At 39.4% G+C, this 26,738-nt stretch overlaps 1 protein-coding gene across 1 annotated transcript in view; it reads left to right on the top strand.

The window, feature by feature from the left end:
- The first annotated feature begins 446 nt into the window (after positions 1-446).
- The window catches only part of LOC120526712 (NADH-cytochrome b5 reductase 2), a 63,383-nt gene continuing 37,091 nt past the window's right edge, over positions 447-26,738 (top strand). The window contains exons 1-2 of the mRNA XM_039749871.1: positions 447-629; positions 25,839-25,985. Coding sequence (XP_039605805.1) covers positions 627-629; positions 25,839-25,985 — 150 coding nt within the window. The 5' untranslated portion in view covers positions 447-626. The remainder of the gene's footprint in view (positions 630-25,838; positions 25,986-26,738) is intronic.

Here is a 26,738-nt window from a genome sequence, read left to right as displayed (position 1 = left end):
TGTCGGACACAACACCACACTCATTCATTGCAGGGCAACTGTCAATCTGGAACTCTGGAGGCAGAGATCTATAACTGGGCCTTTGGTGCTGTAAGGAAGTTAAAAATTGGAAAGTTAGTTTTAAAAAGGGGTTGAATACTTTCCAGCAAGAATTTGACTCAGCTACAAAAATAAAACAAATAACACTCTTGTAAAATTAATTCTGACAAAATATTCCCCAAAGGTTCTGCAGATTTACTCTGGCTACAAACTATTAGCGCACTGAGCACGGATTTTTAAACAGGACTTTGCCAAGTTGTAATGAAGGTAACAATATATCTGCTAATGCTAATCCTAATCCTACTCATTGTCCTTGAACATGAATACATTCTACAATTAAATGTTTTATTGTGTAGCGCACCAGTTGCGAGTATCTCAACTTCAAAACGCATTCCTAGACACTCCTATCGAAAAAGAAGAGTTCTTCTAAGCAGCAGAGAGAAACTAAGGGTGGGCATACAAGCAAAGGCACCCCCCACCCCTCCTATTCCGTTTTCAGGGTCGCTGATAAGATTCCACGAGGAGCAGTAGGACTTTACTCTGGACGCCGCCAGCTCACCGCACTTGTGAATTTAGCGAAGCTGCAAATGGTGAGTGCCGACTGGACTCGATGAGTTTTACGTTCACGCAAAAGGCGCGGAGAATAATTGTTAGTTACTCAAATGAGAGCTGAAAGAATCAGTAAGACTACCGTTTTCTTTTCTTTTTTTATAAAAATGACAAATGCCGGAAGATGGGTAAACATTTAGGCGACAAGTGTCAAAGTACAGTCGGGTTACATTCCTGCAGCGAGCACTGAATAACAGGACCGACGAGCACAAACAAGTAACGCGACACAGTAACACGATCGCACCTTCAGTATCAAACGGAGGGCATACAATGTTTGGATCGGTGCATTTGTTCAGTTTCCTTTAAGTTGATGAGTTTTACTACAAAGTTACTTCAGGGATTAAAGACACAGCAACCCAAGGCGCAGGACGATGTGAGAGAGTGTGTGTTTTCATTTAAGATTCTCTGTTGCATTTTAAAACAATATCTTGACATCACGACACCTGAACTTCTGTTAAAGGGCGGGTATTTAATGATGAACTTTATTTTTATATAAATAGATTCTTCCGGATTTCGCCCCGTTACGGTATAAACACAAGGTTAGTCAAACTTGGGTTCGCAGGTAAAATATCAGCTTACATCCCGTCTATTGTATCTATTGTGTCGGTTCTCTCAGCGGCAGCATCAGGCGATGGGCGGAGCTAATTAGCATACGTACTCACAAAAAACTCTTGCAATTCCATGGGGGGTTGTGCAGGCTTATTATCATTACTAGAAAAGGTGGGGCATTACGTGCTTGAAGCAATTCGAAAGGACGCATAATTACTGTATTTTAAACAAAACAATCTTTACAGGGGAGGACAACCACTCCACCTGGGGTTATCTGACGTCAGTGCAACACCATGCGCAGCGCACGCGCATAGTGCTTAAGCCGGTGCTACCTCAGGGTGTTTTGCGCAGGCGTACTGGAATGTTGCAACATTCGAGACAGTGCAGATTCTAATGACTGTGTGATGTTGATGGCCGTAGAAAAATCTAAGCGTACGGCGCTTTAGAAGAAGTCATCTTTTCTCTTTCTTTTTTTATTTATGTGTTATTGTAGGTGAGTGTAACATTCTGTGATGAGGTTAGGACTGAAGTCTGCTGGGCGGCTGCGCACCTCATTTTACTGAACTACACATTTCGTATTACCGAGTAGACTGACGACAATTACTTCATTTTCTTGATGCCAGTTCAAAGCCCTTTGTTGTTTTCAGCATATTAATGACGATTACATATGTTTTTTCTAGTGTGCTGTTACATTTGCCTTCCCATAAAAGTCGAAGCCTTAGGACGGAACTGACCATTTTTTCCCCACAAAATCAATCGGTGCGGTCTTTCGAAACAAGGTGGCTAGTACCAGTTTGGTGTAAAATGTGAAGTTAAAGTGTCACTGTTTCTAACGGGGGTAACTGTTAATTAGTTGATCTAAAATATTATAGAGCCTGCGTGTGTCGGGTAGAATAATGCCATTTTTTAAAAACATATGGTGTATTTCACCGTCAAAATATAAAAAGCAGATTTTTTTGTGTCGTCTTTCACATTCACTCAAACAAAAAAATATTGCCATCAATTATTGCCACTGTAAATAATAGTGATGTACAAAACGATTCTTTTTAGTGTTTTGATTCATTTCGTTCAGTTCACCAGACTGATCGGAATCTTTGAGTCACTTATTTGTTCACTTCAAAACAACAAGCAATATCCATCCATTATCCAACCCGCAATATCCTAGTGATGGGCCGCTCGATACTCAGGTTTCGACACTGTGTCGAGCTATCGAAGCACTGGAGATCGAAGCACCGCTTCGAGGCTTGCTTCAAATGCGCCCGTCACGTGATTTTGAGCACGCTAGCGTAATGACGTCATTGATATCCGCGCAGTCAGCAGTCGATTTGGTCAGTAACTAGTCTGCTGAAGTGCTTTGGCTCAAAGCGTAAATAGCGGTTGTCTGTGTTATATTGATAAAATACGCTAACCCGAGTTCAAATCCTAGTTGGGGCTCGCATATGTTGAAATAAGGATTTTGTATAAAACAGTTAAGTAGTACTTGTTTGAAAGTTAACAAATATATTTTGGAGACATTATGAACGATTTACATGGGGCACCTTTTTCCTCGGTGTGGAATTGTGTCCACCAAGAATCTGTAACAAATCGATGAGCATATTTTGCGTAAGGTAGCACGTATTGTAACAATCCAGAATCTATTCTACCCCATGTCGATCATATCACAGAGGCTAAGAAATGCTTCACTAAAGCCGACGTGGTCATTACACCAGTATATGCGCAAGACATTCCTCATTAAACGTTTTTACTATTCAGTGATTCCCAGATCTGTTGCCGATTTGTATTATTGATTTCCAAAAAGCAATGTGAGTAAAAGCGTGTTCTGCATAACTAATCACAATTGTCTTTAAAACAGAATCAGCGCCATCAACAGTGTCTTCTGCAATTTTAGGAAAGCCTTGGGATTTCTGCGTTAATGAGACAAAAAAGTTGTAAAGAAACTTTGCAAATTCATCCAAAGGTGAACGTAAAGATCACTCAAGTACTGAGAAGAAGGAGAAGCTGGATAAGCACATCTGGAGCCAAACTTTCAAAAAAGCACCTGACTTTGTCATGAACATTCCTTTAGTTGTGAATTCATCTTATCAAAGGCTGCGCTGGGGGGGTAAATAAGTAATCTTCCGAAGTGCAGCACAACAGAGTAAATAATTGATGTAAATAGAATTACTGAAAGACTAAGTTTTTGCCGTTTCTGTATTCTTAAACCATCTTCCAGTTACACAATCCCCCGCAGTCAATATCACATTCAATGTTCTCTGCTCCTTAACCTGTCTTGTTACCCAAAGCATCAACACTCAGTTTCATTCAAGGCTTTACCGTCCTTCCTTTCATAGACATAAAATAAAACACATTTCCTCTACATGTCCAATAATAATAGTAAACTTGCAGGAACGAGAAAAGCACAAGATGGGAATATTTATGACAAGAGCCTGGACATCAGGATGAGAATGTGCCTTGTCACCCGTACGTGAGCTCGTCTGCCATCCCTCGGTTACACTGGCACACGTTACACTCGGGAGCAAATGCAATGGAGAATATCATTCAATCTATCAATCAACATTTATTTATATAGCACATGTTCATACAAAAAAATGTAGCTCAAAGTGCTTTACAAAATGAATAGAAAAATAGAAGACACAATAAAAAATAAACATAAGTCAACATTAATTAACATAGAATAAGTAAGGTCCGATGGCCAGGGTGGACAGAAAAAAAAAAAACTCCAAAGGCTGGAGAAAAAAAAATAAAATCTGTAGGGGTTCCAGACCACGAGACTGCCCAGTCCCCTCTGGGCAATCTACCGAACATAAATGAAACAGTCCTCTTTGTATTTAGGGTTTTCATGGAAGGACCTGATGATGATGGTCACGTAGACTTCTGGCTTTCAGTCCATCAATGTTGGTGCATCAGGATGCTTGAGTAGGTGGTGGTGGCGCAGGCCACCGGAAAAGAAACAGAAGAGAGAGTTGGGGTCAGTATGGATTTTGGAGCCACTGTGAATAGTTATTATGAAGAATTGAACATACAGAGTATCAGTATTAAGTTAAAGTGAAGTTATAAAAGGCCATGTTAAAGTAATAACATGTAATAAAGTAATACCGACAATGTACACCTTCAGAAGTGGAATAAATCGACTGTATACGTAGAACATTTCAGATAAACGATGAATTTTGTTAATCATAAACAATGCAACATAACTATTATATGTGTTGTTACTTTTATTTATACTCACCAAACGTTACAGATCTACATGGGAAATGAACACAGGTAATATGTTTATAATCATTCTCACTAAAAGACACTGTCAAAATATATTAATGAGAAAATTGAGACACATTGGCCTTTAGGAAATATAAAAAAGTGTGTGCGCTGTCACTTAGGACAGAATGCATTGTTAACGTGACGCACTCTCTACTGACACGATGTCACGAAAAAAAAGAAACAGTGCAGTCCATGCTAACTCAAATCCTCCTTGATGTTTGACCTAATGATTAATTGTCAATATCAAATCGATAAAATCATTTTAAGAAGATGACAAGTCTGCTATAGTCAGTTTAATCAACGCTACTTTTAAAAAGTTTCCTTATACAGAATATAAAACAGAATCTCAATGATACGGGACTCGCGAGTAGTAACGAATAATATGTGACACTGAGAAATTATAATTCCTAATAACGGGAACAAGTAAAACTACGACTTCCTAAAACGGACACTGTAAATGTAGGCATTTCAATAAATAATTTAGGAGACTTGTGTGTGCATTTCAATATCGATTTAAGAACTACGTAGGCCACCTGTTGTACTATAAACGGTAGCTCAAGCAGCACTTAACAGTAAATAGTCTAACAGGACAATGACTGACTGAAACGAAGATGCTGCCGCAACAATTAAGGTTCACACTGTCGTTCTGCATGTTTAGAAGGTTGGCTGAAACTGTTTATAGCGAATTGTCCCAAGTTGGAAGTGCCATATAGCGATCAGACACGAAAAGACACATTTAGGCATAATGGACAGTAGTATATTTTTCTACAATACAAATTCAGTACGACACCTGGGTCTCCAAACACACAAATATGAAGCTTATTACATTTTACAGTGAAACTCTTTACATACACAATATAATTAGGGGCGTGTGCCACCTGCCCGACTACGGTGGCCCAACCTTCCCTCGATAGCTCGATTCGCTCACTATCCGTCCAAGCTTGTTAAATGGAGGAATAGAAAAAAAACTTTCACAAGAGGAGGATCAGCGACACGAACCTGAGCGACAACACCACTGAGCCACCTAATCCGGATAATTAACGAGCTCTGCACAACTGAACTACTACTACTGTTCTTACTGCGGCGGATGAAATATGTTGTTTGACATATGCACGTTAAAATGGTTTAATTGATACGAGAGTATCATTGTTGTATTCTCCTAATGAAGACGAAAAAATTATATGTATAGATGTATACTATATGACGACGGTTTTGAACAAAATTAAGTGTTCCATAAAAGGTTGAACGATTTACCTAATCTTTTCATATATATATAAAGTTAATATATGACAATATATCTTTGACACTATGTATCAGACAAAGGAAATCACAGCAATCCACAAGAACAATAATTAATTCTCAGCAACTACCTGAATTGTAGCTTAACCATATCAACTGAAATGTGTAATGTCAATACGAATTACAAAATATAACTAGAGAGTTAAGTGTCAGATAGACTCTCAAAATTAAGAGGTCAATGCCTTTCAGTGTGCTGAGGCTTTACAAAGATTCAGTAACCAGTGACCATGTCTGCTCGAAGCCCTATCATGATCCAATCTCGGTACTACGCATGTCTGAGGCTTCAGTAGCGCGTCATCATCTCAGTAGTACGCATGTCTGAGGCTTCAGTGCCCGTCATCATCTCAGTAGTACGCATGTCTGAGGCTTCGGTGCCCGTTCAAAGCCTGTCATGACGCAATCTCATTTGTACGCATGTCTGAGGCTTCAGTTGCCGTCATCATCTCAGTAGTACGCATGTCTGAGGCTTCGGTGCCCCGTTCAAAGCCTGTCATGACGCAATCTCATTTGTACGCATGTCTGAGGCTTCAGTTGCCTCGTCATCATCTCAGTAGTACGCATGTCTGAGGCTTCGTAGCTCCGTCATCATCTAACTAGTACGCATGTCTGAGGCTTCGGAGACCCGTTCAAAGCTCGTCATGACGCAATCTCAGTACTCTGCGCAAAGCTTCCACTCATTATTTGTTCAACGAGCTCCCGTTTGAAGTAGGCTACATATGGCATCAACAGAGTTAAAAAACTCAACAGAATTCCCATTGAAATGAAAGTTTGTAGATGATCAATACATGTTAAATGATCGTGCCCGATTATACGTTGTGGCAAAAAATAAAATTATAAATTATACATCATACAAACGCCGACTTGTTGAATGCATAATGCTGCAAAGAAGAGCTTTAGCAATACGGGTGACGACACATCTCTCACTATAATACTCTCCTAAATATCCATTCTTCGCCTCAACGTTTTCATGCAACACTGAAGGTATGTCATATAGTATACATCTATATATAATTGTTTTCGTCTTCACTACATACATACATGTATACATTAAAAAACATACATTATATACCATCCTCCTGAAAATAGTAGTGGTGCAGCGGTAGCGTTACCGCTTCATACTAAAGCATACGTGGGTTCGGGTCCCACGTCCACTCCTGTAAATTATGACCCAAAAGAGTCTGATTTTCTTTCTTTTTTTTATTAAACAGCAAATTCCAGCGTGGACCGGGAGCGAACAAGGCGAGAACACTAGTAAAGATATATCAAATGGAAACGTGCATCTTGTTTTATGTCTATAACAAAAAATATTTGAGTAACGATTTCAACTGTTTTTGTAGTTGTTGATGGCGGGTTTAGCGGTTTAAATTTTAAATATTAAATTGATAAGGTGGAATGTGTTCTTGCTTTGAGTGTTAATGTGTTAGTAACTGGGATTGCGCCTCTATTACTGGAAGATTGCTTAGGAATGATACAGACTGGACAACTATGTGTTTTAGGAAATGTTTTATTATTGCACTGTGCTGTGACTAAAAACTTTTACTGATCACCTGTCCGGACCTTGAAGATGTGTTCACCAGGGAGGGATGCTGCTGTTAAAAGCAAATGCTTTTTCAACAGCAGGTCCAGATGTGTTTATCCGCTGCTTTTTTGTTGCCTCAGCACTCAATCTTTAATGCCGACCTTGATATGTGCACTGCTCACCTTGGAGTGCCCCGTGTGTGTCTGTGCCGGTGACTGATCTGCGTCGTGTCTCTCAGCCTCTCTGATGTGCTCTGGATTGACACCTTTGAATGTTTGGTGCAGCAGAGCAAATTCAACCTGATCTACCACAGTGGCTTTGTTATCACCTTATTCCAGCGTTTCTCAACCTTTAAGTATTTGCAACCAGAGTTTTCATAACAGTTTTAATCGCGCCCCCAACATTTTTGAAATGTAGATGCATATTTGATTATACCTACTTAACTTTTATCGACATTTATCTAACTCTATACAGTATTTATTGTTCTATTATCAGAATGTAGTTTAAGTTAATTTGTTTTGGTTCCAACAGATGTTTTCTTTTTTCACATCTTCGCGCCCCCTTTTGTTACTTCGCGCCCACAGGTTGAGAACCACTGCCTTATTCAATGGAGGGGTTCATGGATGTCAAATGGCAATGAATAGAAATGCATTAATGTAAATATGTGAGCTGCCATCCGCAATTAGACATCGCATTTTGATGGTGATTTTGGTGATTCCCGAACAGATCTCTTATGCGATCCTTCCACAGTATCTCTCAAAATTATTTAGTTCAAATTGGTTATAAAGATTTCAATTCTGATCATTTTTTTTATTATTGTTAATTTTGATGAGTCTTTAAGTGGGATCGAACTCGGGCTAGCACTACGTTCAGAATTTGAAAAGCAACCACCTTAGTTAATTGTGCCATTGACGGCGTCATTTCGTTGTAGCTAATTCGTTACTTTCGTGCTCCACAAAATATTGTAAAGTACTAATAAATGAAATATTTCAATACTTGATCGAATAATAACAACTGATTTAAGGATTTCACCTTTTCTTTCTCAAATGTGCTTACCTATATCATGGCAAAGTACAGGGATAAACCATTATTTTCCGTCTACTCCATTTTAATTAAGTCAAACCAAGGAAAACATTTAAGGCTATTAAATGTGATCTCAAGAAAAGATGAGGGTTAATTCTAATACTAATAACAGGAGCGATTATAATGATACAGTGCAAAGGTAAATACTAATTGAAAGAGCCGGGAATCCATGCGTGAGGCGTCTTATTTTAACTCTTGCTATCGTATAGTGCATTCTGCTTGTCGGCGTTAGTTATATATATATATTTATATTTTTTAGACATCAGACACTAGAAGTTGCTGACGAACCCTTCTCTTCGTTGTCAGTCTGTAGCAGCGAAAAAATAAAAGCAATAAGAGTTATAACAGACGTCATTGAAGTGGATCATGAGTTTGTGTAATGTTAATGAAAATGGCCAGGAGGGGTCACTAAAGAGGTGAGTGTCAAATGCTTCGAAGCTTCGATACGATTTCCGACACAATTGCTTCAAACGTTTTGATGCTTCATGAGGCTTCACTCCGCCCATCACTACAATATCCTAACTACAGGGTCACGGGGGTCTGCTGGAGCCAATCCCAGCCAACACAGGGCGCAAGGCAGGAAACAAACCCCAGGCAGGGCACACACACACACCAAGCACAATTTAGGATCTCCAATGCACCTAACCTGCATGTCTTTGGACTGTGGAAACCGGAGTACCCAGAGAAAACTCACGCAGACACGGGGAGAACATGCAGACTCCACGCAGGGAGGACCCGGGACTCCTAACTGTGAGGCGGCAGCGCTACCTACTGCGCCACCGTGCCACCCCAACAAGCAATATTCTAGTTTAAAATCTAGAATAATATAATGGTGTAACAACTTTAACTACTAAACAATACAAAAATATATAAAAAGCAAGCAACAAAATAAGTAATTCATACATAATAATCTTATTTACTGAACTTTGACAATAAATACAATTTCAACAATAAATAGAAAAGAAACAATGGTACAAATAGAACCTTAGAATAGTGCACACAGCACAATAAAACTGAGAACACTGAAATATGATTAAATAATATTATTTTTAGTTTTGGATTAATCTCCCACAATTTCCTTCTTTTATATCCCATCCTTTCTGATGCAATCTCCAATTCATGTATCATCAGTTAACTGAACTGCATTTCAATGTACTGCGAGTCTCTTGCCTGCAGTTCAGTACACAAACCGATTCTTACGGTGAACTACTTCCATGTCTTGTACTGCAAGTCTCTTGTGTATCATTCATGAACGAACTTGCAGTTTTTCTTCAGATCAGTAGTGGGCCTACGGGTTCATTCAATCAGACGGTCAACGGGAGGTACTTTGAGTCTTCTACTAAGTAAGTCATTGGTAAATTGTCATCATGACCATTTTAATGAAACAGTTTACTGATTGGCTATTTCTCAGCAGCCATTTAGGTGACATTAAGATGACAGCTCCAGGCTATCACGGAATGCTACATAAAATGTAACATGCACTTCACATGCCTCAAAAAGATTCATTCTTTAATGTCCGTGAACCAGTGTATTCGTTCAGTGACCAAGACAAGTACAAAAGAACTAGTTTGTTCGTTCACTGCACATCACTAGTAAATAAGATCAAAACTTTTAACAACTGCAGAGGGCAATATGCATACCCAATGGATCTTCCAAATTGTGTCAAGTCTTAAATAAAATTATTTGCATTCCAAACTCTGGCAAATCTTAATTAAAATCATTTAAATCGTCATGAGCACTTATTTAATTTAATGGATTTTAAAATCTGTCACAGAAAACTGATGAATTTAGGGAAGGCTTAGTCTGAAAAATAAAAATGTGAAATGCCCCCTTCAGCATCAATCAACATTTATTTATATAGCACATATTCATACAAAAACAATGTAGCTCAAAGTGCTTTACAAAATGAAGAATAGAAAAATAGAAGACACAGTAAAAAATAAACATAAGTCAACATTAATTAACATAGAATAAGTAAGGTCCGATGGCCAGGGTGGACAGAAAAAACAAAAAAAAAACTCCAAAGGCTGGAGAAAAAAATAAAATCTGCAGGGATTCCAGACCACGAGACCCCCCAGTCCCCTCTGGGCAATCTACCTAACATAAATCAAACAGTCCTCTTTGTATTTAGGGTTTTCATGGAAGGACCTGATGATGATGGTCACGCAGACTTCTGGCTTTCAGTCCATCAATGTTGGTGCATCATGATGCTTTGAGTAGGTGGTGGTGGCGCAGGCCCCCACCACAAAGAAACTGGAAAAAGAAACCGAAGACAGAGTAAGGGTCAGTACGGATTTTGGAGCAACTATGAATAGTTATTATGAAGAATTGAACATACAGAGTATCAGTATTAAGTTAAAGTGAAGTTATAAAAAGGCCATGTTAAAGTAATGTGTTTTCAGCAGTGTTTTAAAGTGCTCCACTGTATTAGCCTGGCGAATTCCTATTGGCAGGCTATTCCAGATTTTAGGTGCATAACAGCAGAAGGCCGCCTCACCACTTCTTTTAAGTTTAGCTTTTGGAATTATAAGGAGAAACTCATTTGAAGATCTAAGGTTACGATTTGGGATATAAGGTGTCAGACATTCCGATATATAAGATGGAGCGAGATTATTGGTCCACTCTTCTCTTTCCTTAGCTCTAAAGACTCGACAGATCTCCTCCGTGGTCTTCCATAAACTGGTGGCCTATTGAGACTTGGTACTGACCTTGTGATCAGTTCTTACATGATTATCTAAGGGCTCACAATGATCCTTGTAGAATATGTGAAACAAGAAATTAAAAAGGGTGATGTTTTAAAGTTAATTCACCTACTATTGCATAAAAGGCAAAAGACGACCCAAAGACATTTTTTGAGTATTCTCTTTATGCAAAGAGTTGTGGGAATCTGGCACAAACTACTGAGACATGTAGTTGAAGCAGAAACCTTGACAAACTCTAAGATGAGATATTGGGACAGTTTAGCTATTAGCAGAATAAACGAGCTTGATGAACTTAATAGTCTCCTCTCGTCTCTTATGTTCCCACTTCGACTGTGCTTAAAAATTATGCAACTGTCAATAATGGTGGGATCATTTAAACTAATAAGCACCACTATGACCCATGGACTACTCTGTGAAGAATCTGTTTTTTGCAGGGTGTTAGGTTATTTATGTATCTTGGGACTGGAAAAACGCCAGACAACAGGTGATTTCCCAATGTAGGAAGTTTGTTTTTCAGGAAGCAATGAGTTCCAGTAGGATGTAGGCTTTGGTGTGTTGTATTCTCACACAGTACTGCAGGTAAGGCCTTAATAATGTGATATGAAGCGTGACCATAACCTCCTTTGACTTGTACTCTTAGTCATTCTTGACAGACAGACAGACAGACAGACAGACAGATAGATAGATAGATAGATAGATAGATAGATAGATAGATATTTGTATTTGTCCCCAGAGGGATTTTTTTTACATAAGCTCATAACATATATATATATATATATATATATATACAGTGGTGTGAAAAACTATTTGCCCCTTCCTGATTTCTTATTCTTTTGCATGTTTGTCACACAAAATGTTTCTGATCATCAAACACATTTAACCATTAGTCAAATATAACACAAGTAAACACAAAATGCAGTTTTTAAATGATGGTTTTATTATTTAGGGAGAAAAAATCCAAACCTACATGGCCCTGTGTGGAAAAGTAATTGCCCCCTTGTTAAAAAATAACCTAACTGTGGTGTATCACACCTGAGTTCAATTTCCGTAGCCACTCCCAGGCCTGATTACTGCCACACTTGTTTCAATCAAGAAATCACTTAAATAGGAGCTGCCTGACACAGAGAAGTAGACCAAAAGCACCTCAAAAGCTAGACATCATGCCAAGATCCAAAGAAATTCAGGAACAAATGAGAACAGAAGTAATTGAGATCTATCAGTCTGGTAAAGGTTATAAAGCCATTTCTAAAGCTTTGGGACTCCAGCGAACCACAATGAGAGCCATTATCCACAAATGGCAAAAACATGGAACAGTGGTGAACCTTCCCAGGAGTGGCCGGCCGACCAAAATTACCCCAAGCGCAGAGGCGACTCATCCGAGAGGTCACAAAAGACCCCAGGACAACGTCTAAAGAACTGCAGGCCTCACTTGCCTCAATTAAGGTCAGTGTTCACGACTCCACCATAAGAAAGCGACTGGGCAAAAACGGCCTGCATGGCAGATTTCCAAGACGCAAACCACTGTTAAGCAAAAGAACATTAGGGCTCGTCTCAATTTTGCTAAGAAACATCTCAATGATTGCCAAGACTTTTGGGAAAATACCTTGTGGAATGATGAGACAAAAGTTGAACTTTTTGGAAGGCAAATGTCCCGTTACATCTGGCGTAAAAGGAACACAGCATTTCAGAAAAGAACATCATACCAACAGTAAAATATGGTGGTGGTAGTGTGATGGTCTGGGGTTGTTTTGCTGCTTCAGGACCTGGAAGGCTTGCTGTGATAGATGGAACCATGAATTCTACTGTCTACCAAAAAATCCTGAAGGAGAATGTCCAGCCATCTGTTCGTCAACTCAAGCTGAAGCGATCTTGGGTGTTGCAACAGGACAATGACCCAAAACATACCAGCAAATCCACCTCTGAATGGCTGAAGAAAAACAAAATGAAGACTTTGGAGTGGCCTAGTCAAAGTCCTGACCTGAATCCAATTGAGATGCTATGGCATGACCTTAAAAAGGCGGTTCATGCTAGAAAACCCTCAAATAAAGCTGAATTACAACAATTCTGCAAAGATGAGTGGGCCAAAATTCCTCCAGAGCGCTGTAAAAGACTCATTGCAAGTTATCGCAGACGCTTGATTGCAGTTATTGCTGCTAAGGGTGGCCCAACCAGTTATTAGGTTCAGGGGGTAATTACGTTTTCACACAGGGCCATGTAGGTTTGGATTTTTTTTTCTCCCTAAATAATAAAAACCATCATTTAAAAACTGCATTTTGTGTTTACTTGTGTTATATTTGACTAATGTTTAAATGTGTTTGATGATCAGAAACATTTTGTGTGACAAACATGCAAACGAATAAGAAATCAGGAAGGGGCAAATAGTTTTCACACCACTGTATATATATATATATATATATATATATATATACATACATATATATATACATATGTATACATATATATATACATATGTATACATATATATATATATATATATATATATATATATATATATATATACATATATATATATATATATATATATATATATATATATATATATACACATATATATATATATATATATATATATATATATATATATATATATATATATATATATATATATATATATATATATATATATATATATATATATATATATATATATATGTTATGAGCTTATGTAAAAAAAAATCCCTCTGGGGACAAATACAAATATCTATCTATCTATCTATGTGTCTGTCTGTCTGTCTGTCAAGAATGACTAAGAGTACAAGTCAAAGGAGGTTATGGTCACGCTTCATATCACATTATTAAGGCCTTACCTGCAGTACTGTGTGAGAATACAACACACCAAAGCCTACATCCTACTGGAACTCATTGCTTCCTGAAAAACAAACTTCCTACATTGGGAAATCACCTGTTGTCTGGCGTTTTTCCAGTCCCAAGATACATAAATAACCTAACACCCTGCAAAAAACAGATTCTTCACAGAGTAGTCCATGGGTCATAGTGGTGCTTATTAGTTTAAATGATCCCACCATTATTGACAGTTGCATAATTTTTAAGCACAGTCGAAGTGGGAACATAAGAGACGAGAGGAGACTATTAAGTTCATCAAGCTCGTTTATTCTGCTAATAGCTAAACTGTCCCAATATCTCATCTTAGAGTTTGTCAAGGTTTCTGCTTCAACTACATGTCTCAGTAGATTTGCCAGATTCCCACAACTCTTTGCATAAAGATGTGCTTCCTGGCTTCAGTTTTAAACGAACTTGCCCTTTATTTCCACTCATGTCCTTGAGTAAGTGATTCATGCTTAAGCCAAAAGAATGTTGCTGGATGTATTTATCAATGCCTCTGAGGATTTTGAAGAGCTGGATTAGGTTTCTCTTGCTGTCTCCTCTACTTGTGACAATAAACAGGTATAATTCTCTGAGTCTGTCACAGTAGGACATGTCCGTAAGTCCTGAGATGCACCTGGTTGTTTTCATCTGCTCACCTTCAAGTGCTGCTATGTCTTTCTTGTAGAGCGGTGACCAGACATTTTCACAATACTCCTAAAAGCAGTCTCACTAGTCTGAGCATAACATCCCTCAATTAATATTCAGCAGTTTTTATGATATATTCTAACATTTTATTTACCTTTTTAATAACTTCCACGCATTGCTTAGATGATCATAAACTCATAAATCCTTTCCGGAGGTTCCTTCTTTTAGGATGGTGTCTCCCATCTTGTATTTGTAATTGTTTTTTTTTTTTTTTGCTCACGTCTAGTAGCTCTTTGTAAAAAGACATGTCCTGAATTCTACATTCAGTTCAAGCTTTGTCATGGTGTTTAGCTCTAGTTAATGCTGTACAAGCTGAACCTTTCAATATGGCATTTCATTTCCTGATAAAATGCAGATCACATTGGTACCGTTAAATGTCAGTAGGTTTCCAATGAGAGAAAAGGAGTGGAAAAAGAACATCTATCGGTGTCATTGACCTCGGCTGAAGGCTGCCAACTAGGACAGCCTGACATCCATTCTTCACAAAGACAGAGATCCACAGGCATGCAGAGTTGCACTGTTGAGCAGCTTTGGAATAATTATGTTAAATTAAAATCAGGATGCTAACAAAATCACCAGGGAAGTCACTGTAAGCAAACTGAAGAGAATCAGTGGCAGACTTGAGATGATAGAGACCCAGACATTCAAGAGGTTTCATTGTTAGAGATACATCAAACTCACTATGCTAAGGTTATTTGAAACCACATCATGATTTCAAACCTCGCCAGCTAGTCGGGCTTTCAGAGGGCCAGAGTGGGCACAAGGCAAGAAGGAGCCCTGGCTAGTAGGGTCTCCAGGGGGTCTCTTTGTGGACACTTGGGGGTGCTGTTACCCCATGAAACCCAACAGACAGATACTCTGGACACAGGTTTAAAAACACCAAGAAGATTTGTAATCTTTTTCTTCTCTATAGTGCCTCCAAAGCACCACATCCACAATACACACAGTAATCAATGCAATACTTTTCCTCCTCTCCTCCCAGCAAGCACTGTCACACTCCCTCCCAACTCCGGCTCCCTTGCTGAGTCTCCACCAGTCCTTTATATAGTCCTTGACCCGGAAGTGCTTCTGTCCTTCCGGGTCAGATGGAGATTTGCATTTTTCTTCAGCCCGGAACTACTTCTGTCCTTCCATCCCCATGACCTGGGAGTACTTACGGGCTATATGGGAAGCAGAAATCCCTGTGTCTCCCTGCAGAGTCACCTGGTGGCACCCACTGTTACCAGCAGGGCCATGAAGCCGAACTCCATATCCCATAATGCCCTGCGGGAATCTGGGGCACTGCTTTGCTACAGGGAAGTCGCCATCTAACGTCCTGGGTGTGTCGGCCGGGTTGAACTGCTGGCCATCATCTAATTTGGATATGTTTGAGCATGTGGTAGGAAAGAATATGCAGGCAATGGTGGGACTTTGCATTTCTTACAGAAATAGTGGTCAGGTGTGAGATGATGGATCTCTGATCTGGCCCACTACACTACTGTGACAGCCTCTTCAATTATTAAAGTGGTGACATTTCTACTTTTTATAATTTAAAATAGTTATCCATCCATTATCCAACCCGCTATATCCTAACTACAGGGTCACGGGGGTCTGCTGGAGCCAATCCCAGCCAACACAGGGCGCAAGGCAGGAAACAAACCCCAGGCAGGGCGCCAGCCTACTGCAGTTAAAATAGTTATGGTTATATTAAAGCATACCGGAAGTCAGCATCAGCCATGCAATGGTTAGATAGACAGATAGATAAATACTTTATTCATACCAAGGGGAAATTCATGGCTCTTTTGTCTTCCTCGCATTTTATCAGAGGTTCTGCTCCTGCCACCACCTCTGCATCGTCTTGGCCTCGTCCTCAAAATGTGCCACATTGTGTGAGGTGTCAGTCGCTTGCTGTATCATCTGCAACCTTGACAGAGGTGCCCTCTGAGCCTCTTGAGCTATTTGTATAGACAGAGAAGCTTATGGAGTCGCTGTGACTTATGGAGGTCCTATTGATGTGTAATGGACATATAATCTGTTTGAACATTTGTCATTTCAAATCAACCCCATAGTGTTGATATTGAGATCCTTTGTACTTTGTTGACCGAGTGTTTATTTGTGAAGAGGATGACGCAGTTGGTCCTTGGAATCCTTTTATCAATGCCTTTGCAGCACATTCGAGGTGCAAACCAGGAGGCAAATGCAGGTGGAAAACCTCAGGTTGTGAGCGTTAGAACATGTGCACACTCAGATAAAATAAGGCAAAATTATGGGAGTAAATGTTTTAAAAAAAACAAACAGTGTGCATGTGTTTTGATCAGTAGACACAAACATGATAGCACTGAGCAAATATTGATCTTTAGGATAAACTGGAGTGTACATTTATGAGACATTGTGTGAAATCCAATGTAATGTCACCATAAGTTATGTGACAAATGTGTTGTGTTGCTGCCAGCGGGTGCAGCAGCTCCTCAAACCCGACACAGACAGACAGAGGCACAAGTTCAGCAACACACACGTTTTGTTTTCCACCATGGAGACCTTTTACTTTGCTCCCCAGCGCACAGCACAGTACAGCAGTTTCTGTTCTTCTTTTTCTCTCTTGCTCTCTGTCTGTCTTCTGCCTCCACTCCTTGTCCGGAAAGCTTTGTCCCTCTTCCTCCTGACGTCTGGCTCATCGAATGAAGACGGACGGCTCCTTTGATGCTTCACCTGGGAGCACTTCAGGTGGCCCATCAGCGTTATCTGGAAGTGCTCCCAAAGTAAGGGTTCTGCAGCTCCCCCTGGCGGACCCCACAGAACCCAACAGGGCTGAGCCAAACTCCAACTCCCATGGAGCCCTGTGGGAGTCCGAGGTGATTCTGCCATCCAACGTTGGGGAGTGGCAGTGCCCTGTGCACATCTGCTCCCCTAGTCCTTCCTTCTCGATGGCATCCCAACTGGGAACGGGCCCTGGCTGTCCATCACAATTGTATGGCAGGCATTCTTCAGCATTTTAATCCACAGACCCCCACAGCAGGGGTTTACTACCCGAATGACAGTAGAGACATACGTAGACAAGTAAGAACAGTCATAGTAAACATTTTGTTTCAGTTCAAAATGTATTTTTCAAATGAATATTACTAAAAAAGAAAAGTGAAAAACAAACATACTGTTCATAAAACAATAGTTAGCATTCGAAACAGGGAAGCGATTTCCGAGCTGTATCACTACCAGTGTAAATGTTTAGTGTGATCTTTGCAAAGATGACAGAAATGCATTTTCCACATTTTAATTTCAACATTTCAGAGTAGCTTTGCGTGTCCCTTCACCTTATAAGCATGTCTGTGTCACCTGCACCCCCCCAAACATGTTTGTGCCGTCCATCATATCCGTTTGATTGATTCACAGGTTTTGAGAGGGATGGCGGTGAAATGGACAGGAAAACGTCTTTATATTTTCCTACTTTAGAAACAAAATGTGCTGTTTATAGGCTATGTCTCAGATAGCATAATACTACAAACTTAGATGATCACAATCCTGTGGCAGCCATCGCAAAAAGGGCAGCAATCCATAGTTTAAGAAACAGTGCTGTTGTGAGGCTGAAACAATTTTGGAAAGGTTGTGTGCAGCATGCGTGGAATCCACATCTACGTTAAGAAGGGAGACACACTGGAGAATTAGAGCAATACGAACAGGCCCTGCCTTCTAGGACCAGAAATAATTCCAGTAACGTCTTGTAGAACCATTGCCTTACGAACCTCCACAGTGTCACAGGTACGTAGTACGTAGTGGCAGATGTGCGCTGGCACCTAGCGGCGTTTGTGACTGGCAGCAGAGGAATTAAAGTGCACTGTGGTACTAGAGAGGTTATGGTGCCAGTATCTTTCATGACCTCTTGCTTTCCTCCCATATCCATGTTTAATGTATCGGTGAGTAACAAAGAAAAGAGTCAGTGTGCCCGCCATGCTTTTCTTTATTTGGACCAGTTAACAGTAGATCTTGAAATATACTCGTACTGCGAATTGTTCGGTGTCATTTCAGTCATAGTTTCTGACTTCAGATATCCATCCTCATGGATGTTGAGAATTTCTCCATCAGGTGGCTATGAAAACAGTTTGACAGACTAATAATAACTCAATAATTCAGACTTACAGTATGTGTTAACATCCCTTCAAGGTGCCTTGTGGTCAAAGCCAGCTTTGTTCATACAGCTTGTCAAAGCTCTGTATTTTTTATTTGAATTTTTATTGAGCAAATGTTGTTCATGTTTTGAGCATTTCATTTTACTCAAAAACAGGCGTAATTCTTACCTCCTAGCTTCCATGTGCTGTACAATTTTTATCCTCCTTACTCCTACAGTATGTGTACAAGTATAAAGAATATACAGTATCAGGCAAAAGTAATAAATAAAAATGTAAACTGTAACCACTGAAGGGGGTACCCAAACTCAAGACACATAATGCCCAACACACTTGTAGGATTAAATAAAAAGTTTTTATTAATCCTTGACACATCCAAATCACCCTTCCAAAGATCAGTCACACAAGAAGAGTGTTGCCTGCTGCCTCCCGACTCCGACTCATTGATCTGAGGCAGAGGGCTCCTTTTTAAGCCAGACCTGGGAATTCTTCCAGAACTGCTCCCAACTCCACTGGTCCATCCATTATATTATCCCCTTATCAAGCGGGTCATTTTTGCTAAATAGCTTGTAATTTGACCTCTCCAAATTAGAATCATTGCTGTTATTGAACTATCTGGAGTATAAACACATGTTTGGTCTCTTTGTAAAGGTAACATTCTCTAGTTTCACCCTTAGTAGTCAGAATCACTGTAGGTGTGACTGATCAAAAGTTATGCACATTAGAACTCACAGAAAAAATGTTTTTTTTTGTGAAAATAAAGGCCTCTATAGCTGCAGTAGGTAGGTGCGGACAGAAACACACTATGTACCAACAGAATAACTTGTTGACTACTCACATTTCAAATTTGAAAAGAATACCTGTAAAAATGACATTTTTACACCGGTTTTTATGTGGGCATGTCCAGGTGCTTTTTAGAGGGACCTCTGGTTTATCCATTATCCACATTTTGGAACGTATGGAAAAAGTGTAATAACTTTTGAATGCTTCAACCCACATACAGAGTATATCAATGAGGGCTCTACTGAAAGCTTACACCTAAAGGAATCTATATCTACATACAGTGTCACTCTATTAGTTATGGAAATTCATATTCCATAATAAAAACGATAAAAATATACATTTCAATATAAAAATAGTCAAAACAAGTCTTATGGGCCAAAAATATATATATATATTTTATTTTTTACTTTTTTTTTTTAATAAAAAGCACACAAACTATATACATTTTTTTACAAACTGTTACAACACAGCTTAGCGTTTTTCCATGTGCCACTGATTGTAGCAATCGTTAGCAGGCAGAAAGCACAAGGGCGTGTCACATGTCGCTCTCTGCCTCAGACTTCTCCTGGTCCTGTGCATGTTACCAGCTGGGCACAAAGTCATTTTCTTGTCCCGCCGACCAATCCAACTGTTCTTCTGCTCAGGCCTCCTGTCTGAATAAGGAACCATCCTCTTTCTTGGCCAGGATGCCTTTTCACTTGCTACAAAATGAATAAATAATAACAAAATACATGTGACAATTTAAAAAAGGTGGGCATAAAATATGTTTTTTGTTGCTTATTTCTTTAATTATTAAATTCTTAATTCCTTTATTTCAGCGACATAAAATGCACATTGAAGTGAAAATTGTCACTTTCACTTGTCAAACCTGAGGGGGCGGGCTCTAGCATGCACTGCTTTTTCATTGGTGAATTGTCAGTAGGGTGGATGTAAATGTTGTGTTATCAGGTGCCACATTTGCAGCAGACACTTCAGATGCAGACTCATGTTAGGCTCAGGAATTCAAGTTTTTCTTGAACTCACCTCTGCCACGAATGTGCAACTTTGAGCATGGTCATGAGCTGCACAAGCAAAGCAAGACTGTGACGTATTGGTGTCTTGTTCTTTTAATCGTGACACTGTTCACCTTTAGAACCTGTGTGCTTGCAAAATTATTTAATTTGTAGGGGGTCACATATAAATTTATTTTAAACAGAACTGGTCTAGAATAAGTCTGATTATAAATAAATATAAATCCCAAGATGGTTAAATTGGCAGATGATACCAAGCTATGTAATTTGGCAGATAATCTGGAATCCTTTTAATCGTTACAGAGGGACTTGGACAGCACATAGGCTTGGACAGATGAAATTTAATGTCAGTAAATGTAAAATATTACACATAGGAAGTAAAAATGTGTGTTTGAATACACAATGGGAGGTCAGAAAATCAAAAGTAGACCTTATGAGAAGGATTGAGGAGTCATAGTGGACTCTAAGCTATCAACTTCCAGACAGTGTTCAGAAGCCATTAAGAAGGCTAACAGAATGTTAGGTTATATAGCACGATCTGTGGAGTACAAGTCTAAGGAGGTTATGCTCAACCTTTATAATGCACTGGTGAGGCCTCATCTTGAGTACTGTGTGCAGTTTTGGTCTCCAGGCTACAAATAAGGACATAGCAGTGCTAGAAAGGGTCCAGAGAAGAGCGACTTTTCAGCTGAGCCTTTTTTATTTTAAGCAAAAGAAGATTAAGAGGTGACATGATTGAAGTGTTCAAAATTATGATGGGAATTCGTACAGTGGATCGAGACTTGTATTTTAAAATGAGTTCATCAAGAACACGGGGACACAGTTGGAAACTTGTTAAGGGTAAATATTCTGAGCATGACTCAGCTCAGAATTCTATATACAATAAATACAAGTTAGACTTGGGGTGACTCGTTTTACAGTTTTAAGAGAATGGTGGCACAATTGGATGCTGTAATGAAAATCCCCTCCTGGAGGCGCTCTCTTGGAGCTTTTTTAGTCACAGGCTCATTCCACCCCGGTCTTTTCTGCTCCCTACTATCAGACATTTCACTGTTTCTTCCCGAAGCCTCAGACTAAATTCTCAGGGTGTACTCACGTTAGGTGTGTTTGTTCCGTACTGTGCCCAAGCGCAATTGTCCCCCCCTCTCTACTCCCGCGTTGGCCTGCACTCACACTGCACTTAACGTTTCATCATGACTGTGCGACTGCTTTGGAGTCGTGTAGGGCACGATATCACTCTACCCTCTTAACAGATTTATTGAGTGTGCAGTGCAGCGTTTTGCAGTTAATCATGCTGTAATTACAAGAAGATTTTTACGGTGACAAATGATATTAAGATAGGAATTTGCAGCTTTTCTTGCCAACTACAATTCATATTCATATGTAAGATGAGAATAAATAACATTTTTTAACTCAAAAGATATTTAATGAAATGAGAATTACACTACCTGACTTGTCACATCATTGACATCATGTCTGTTTTCCATGCTTGGGCACGTTTAGCGATCACACTGTTCCCAAATGGTACTGAACCGTTCTCAGGCCCACCACTTCCAAGCGGACTAGGGCACGGTATGGTTGGCCTGGCACAGAGCAATCCCACTAGTCAAACAAACTAGACTTTGTGGGGTTACATAAAGACAAACGTGCTCGGGCATGGAACTAATTGCCAGTGTGAGTACACCCTTATACTCTTTAAGTTCATTTTGCAATTTCTTCGCAACATACATTTATTTGTTTATTATTTATTTATGTGTTGATCTTTCTATTGATTTATTTGTCCTGTGAGTCTTGCATGTTTCTTTTTTACGCTTCTACTACTGTTTGCCTCTAAATTTCTCCTTTGGGATTAATAAAGTTGATTTAATCTGATCTAATCTCATCTAACCTATTTAAACCCGAATAGTGCTCAGCACTGTATTCTGTTGCCATCTAGTGGATACAATAACATTATGCAGCAAAATAGTCATTAATATTTCTATGTGTTCTGCCATCTTATGGTAACTCATTAATATTCATGAGTGGGGCGGCACCTTCAACAAAAAACACAATTGCAAATGAAGTTCCACAAAGCCCATTCTAGAAGGAACTGAAAGTGAACCCTTGCTTGAATCGAGTGATAGTGTTGACGATGTGAATTAGTCCTCAGACATTGTCACCGACTGTAAAACTGAGACCTCTTGGCAAGTTTCAGAGATGTTCACGTTTGGTGTCAGCTTCATGTTACTGCTGACAATCCTGCACCTCCTTATTGCCCAACAGGTAACCCTGGTCTGTAGTGTCTCTGAATCATGATTTTCTGGACTATTTACGATTTGTTGATGATAGTCTGCTGGAGAAAATAGTTGTTGAAATGAGACGATATGCTGAGCAGTGTGGGAAATGTCACAGTAAACCTCTTGCTTGTCACAGTCGCTGGCAGCCTTTCGCATAAAGACACCATGTGGGTGTTTTTCAGTCTCCTGATAATGCAGTGTACAGTGAGTAAGGCAGTCCAGAGATGGTCCACAAACCGGTTGTTGCAGATACCCCATTTTCGGCAGTATCTTCTTCTTTCTGCTGCTCCCGTTAGGAGTCGCCACAGCGGATCATCTTCTTCCATATCGTCCTGTCCGCTACATCTTGTTCTGTTACACCCATCACCTGCATGTCCTTTCTCAACATATCCATAAACCTCCTCTTAGGTTTTCCTCTTTTCCTTTTACCTGGCAGCTCTGTCCTTAACATCCTTCTCCCAATATACCCAGCATCTCTCCTCTGAACATGTCCAAACCAATGAAATCTCGCCTATCAGCCGATTATCAAAAATACACAGATGGTTTACATTCCTGATCATGACCCACTGTAAGTATTGACGAATGTCTCATTGCTTACAAGGTTAGGTTGTCAGGTTACAGTACATTGCATTTAAAGGGAACAATTGGTATAAAGAGGGATGGTAAGTGCCATCAACGCAGCATCACTACATTATCTGTGCTGTCACTGGCAGAACCAAGGTTACTGTATAACAATGGACAGTTTCTATACCTTAGATAGATCGATAGATAGATACTTTATTAATCCCAAGGGGAAATTCACATAATCCAGCAGCAGTATACTGATACAAAAACAATATTAAATTAAATAATAATAAAAAAGCATGTAAAAGCAGACAATAACTTTGAGTAATGTTAGCATTTACTCCCCCGGATGGAATTGAAGAGTCGCATACCTGAACTGCTTGAGAATTTATTTCAATGGAAGATTGATGCATACAGCACTGTATGACCAAACCGCTGTCGTATGCCTGGTGACTCCGATAGTGTGAACGCATCAAACTGCAACAGCTGTGTGGCCAAAAGGAAATGAATGCGATCAAATGGAAGGACAATAAAAAGGCTGCCTCTTAAGCACAGTTCACAGTGCAGCAACTGTCAGTGTTCATGTCAGAGGACGTGTGGATGTCACAATGGCTTCTACTGTGTGGGTTACAATGATACAACTCCCAGTGTCGATTGTGCGAGTCAGGCACTGACATTCTACACTGCCATGTGCAAGCAACAGAAACTAATAATGCAAAAATAATCTTTCAACATCTGTTTGAACAGTGGCTATGTCATAATAAACCACACGAAGCACGCATACTAAATCTGCATCAGTACAGCAGTGGACATTCGACATATCTTTCCTACTGTTATTGTGTCAACATTTTGGTATTTGCATGTTTCTGCTGCCCATAATAACATTTTTTATTGTTAAAAAAATACAATGCTTTTGGCTTGTTTTTCCAGAGGTTATTAACATTATGCTAAAGGGGTTAAGTATGGTCCTTGTGTTTTGTGGGTGGTACATCCTAATGTCAGTACTGCTGGGGCTGCCTTTTTATTCAGGTGGAGGAGTTGGTCCCAGTAGAGGTTCATTCATTGATTGATTGTGAGGAGGTACATTTAAGATTTTTCTGTTATTTTTTTTTAATTATTATTTGTTTTGCCCTTGTGTTGCCTTTTTAGAAAAACTTTGTTTATTTTCAATGTTTCCTATAATTTATTGTGCTTCCTTTTTGTTATTTAAAGTAACATTTTCATTTATAAAGATTCTTGTGTTGTTTTCAAGCCAGAGGTTTGCTGGTTTTCCTCTCCCTTGAAGGGCATTTACTGTATTTTGTATATTTGGGACATTTTAAAGGCGTTTTTTATACTTGTGCAGACTAAGTCTGCCTGTTAAGCTTTGGGCCAGGCACCCTGGAGTGAGGCCTAGCTCTAGAAAGATTAGTGACGTTTTGGAGGCTTTCACCCTTTTCACCATATTTGTTATGCAAGATCACAATATTTATAAACTGTTAATAACTTGTGCATAATGAATATCTAAACTATAGTGTGACCAAAGCCTGTAATTTATGGATTTTAGTACACAGGAGCAAATCGCTAGCCATTCACAGAATGGCTTTCAGGTTGAGGCTCAGAACTTTTTGGTGACCCCAATGAGGCCGACCCCAAATGTCATGTCTTTTATTTAAGTTACATATCTTGTATGAAAACATGCTAAAGATATAAATGTTGTTGTTCTTTTCTCATTGAATATTTTTTCTAAGCTGTGAGGATGAATAAAACAACAGTTTATTAACTGGATCGGGATTTATCTGCTTCTGAATAGAGACGTTTAATAACTTTGAACATGTTTTTATTACTGACATTGTGGCTTTAGGAAGCATTTTACTCCAGAAGTGAATTTAACACAAGGGTCAGAAGGGTGGTTTTGAGAGCATTAGTGGGTTTCTAGCAGTTTGATGAGATCTTTTGGCATTGTGTGAGGCTGGTGAAACACAAGAAGTGCTCTGTGACCAGCTGGTGTGCCTCAATGACAGACCACTGCTTGTGCCAGTCCTTCCTTTAGATGAAACTGAGCTTGTAATTGTGCAAATAAGAACAGCATCAATGAGCAATTCCGCCATGTTACTGCTAATACTGGTTAATTTGTCTGCACACTTTGTAAACTACAAACAAAAGAAAAGCGAAGGCTCATCTTCCTGAGTCAAATTCGAATTGCTTTTGCGTGCAGAGCAAAAACCCGATGTTAGTTTTAGATCAAAACGTTTTGTAGAGTTTTCTTTATTCATTCATTTGTTTTTTTTTTTTTGGATTTTTCAGGATGTAATGCTCAGTTTTAAAGAGCGTGTTGCATGGCTGTTCAGTTTATGGCTTTTACACTTTCAACAAGCATAATGCAGTCTACTGAAACTTTCTTGTGTGTATATTTTATTGACAACTGTTTCTCAACACTCAACAATGTCTGCAGTATTATGTTAAAGGTTCCTGCTGTTAAACAAGACTGATTCAGTTCTCTGTGTCTCTCTTATCAGGATGTCCCCACACTGTTTGCTGTGGTAGTTATTTCAATAACTGCCTTACTCTTCATTCTTAAATCGTGGTACTCACAAGTAAAGAAACATCCCGTTACACTTCAGGATCCCAGCACCAAGTATGCATTGCCTTTGATCGAGAAAGAGGTAGGGTGATTTTACTTCTTAAAGCAGTTGAATGCATCATTAATACCCAAGGACATATGAAAAGCAAGCATAAAATAATCCGTTTGTTCTGTAGTGCTGAATGGACTCATTGAACCTCTTATATTATTAAACATTCGATTGAGCAACAGGTTTACAGTGGAGTTGGACCATCAGGTAAGCACGTAATGTGAGGAGACAAGCTTTCTAGTAGAGTGTCCTTGAAAGAACCATAAGTGAGTTCTGAGTTTTTAAGGGTGACCTGTTGTTGTTCTGTAGTCTCATATTCGTTGTCATCATTGTCCTCATTATCACCTGTTTAATCGCCATTTTCTGGAATTTCCCAGGTTCCTCCATTCTTCATTGTTCTGGATATCATTTGGTATAAGAGCCATTCATCTCATGATATGTTCCACAATCTCCAGCTAATTTTTCTTTGGCCTCCATCTTGGACTCCTCAAGTATACCTCTACCTTGGTGTACCTCTTAACCGAATCATGATCTGCCTTTCATTCCACATGTCCAAACCACCTTAATCTCGTCAGCACAACATCCATTGTCTCCGCACCAAGTCATTCTCTTTACTTAGCATTCATCTTCCTCTCACTCTGTAACATTCCATACATCCATCTGATCATTTTCATCTCTGTTCTTTCCAACTTTGTTTTATGTTGTGCTTTCATCAGCCACAGAGCATACTACTTCTCACAAAGCTTTCATAAACTATGAAATGCCAGAGAGACTCCTACTGAAGAC

This window comes from Polypterus senegalus, chromosome 1 (genome assembly GCF_016835505.1).
Source record: "Polypterus senegalus isolate Bchr_013 chromosome 1, ASM1683550v1, whole genome shotgun sequence".
NCBI lineage: Eukaryota > Metazoa > Chordata > Cladistia > Polypteriformes > Polypteridae > Polypterus > Polypterus senegalus.
Note: the sequence above shows the minus strand (reverse complement) of the source record. Positions and strands in the feature narration are given on the sequence as shown.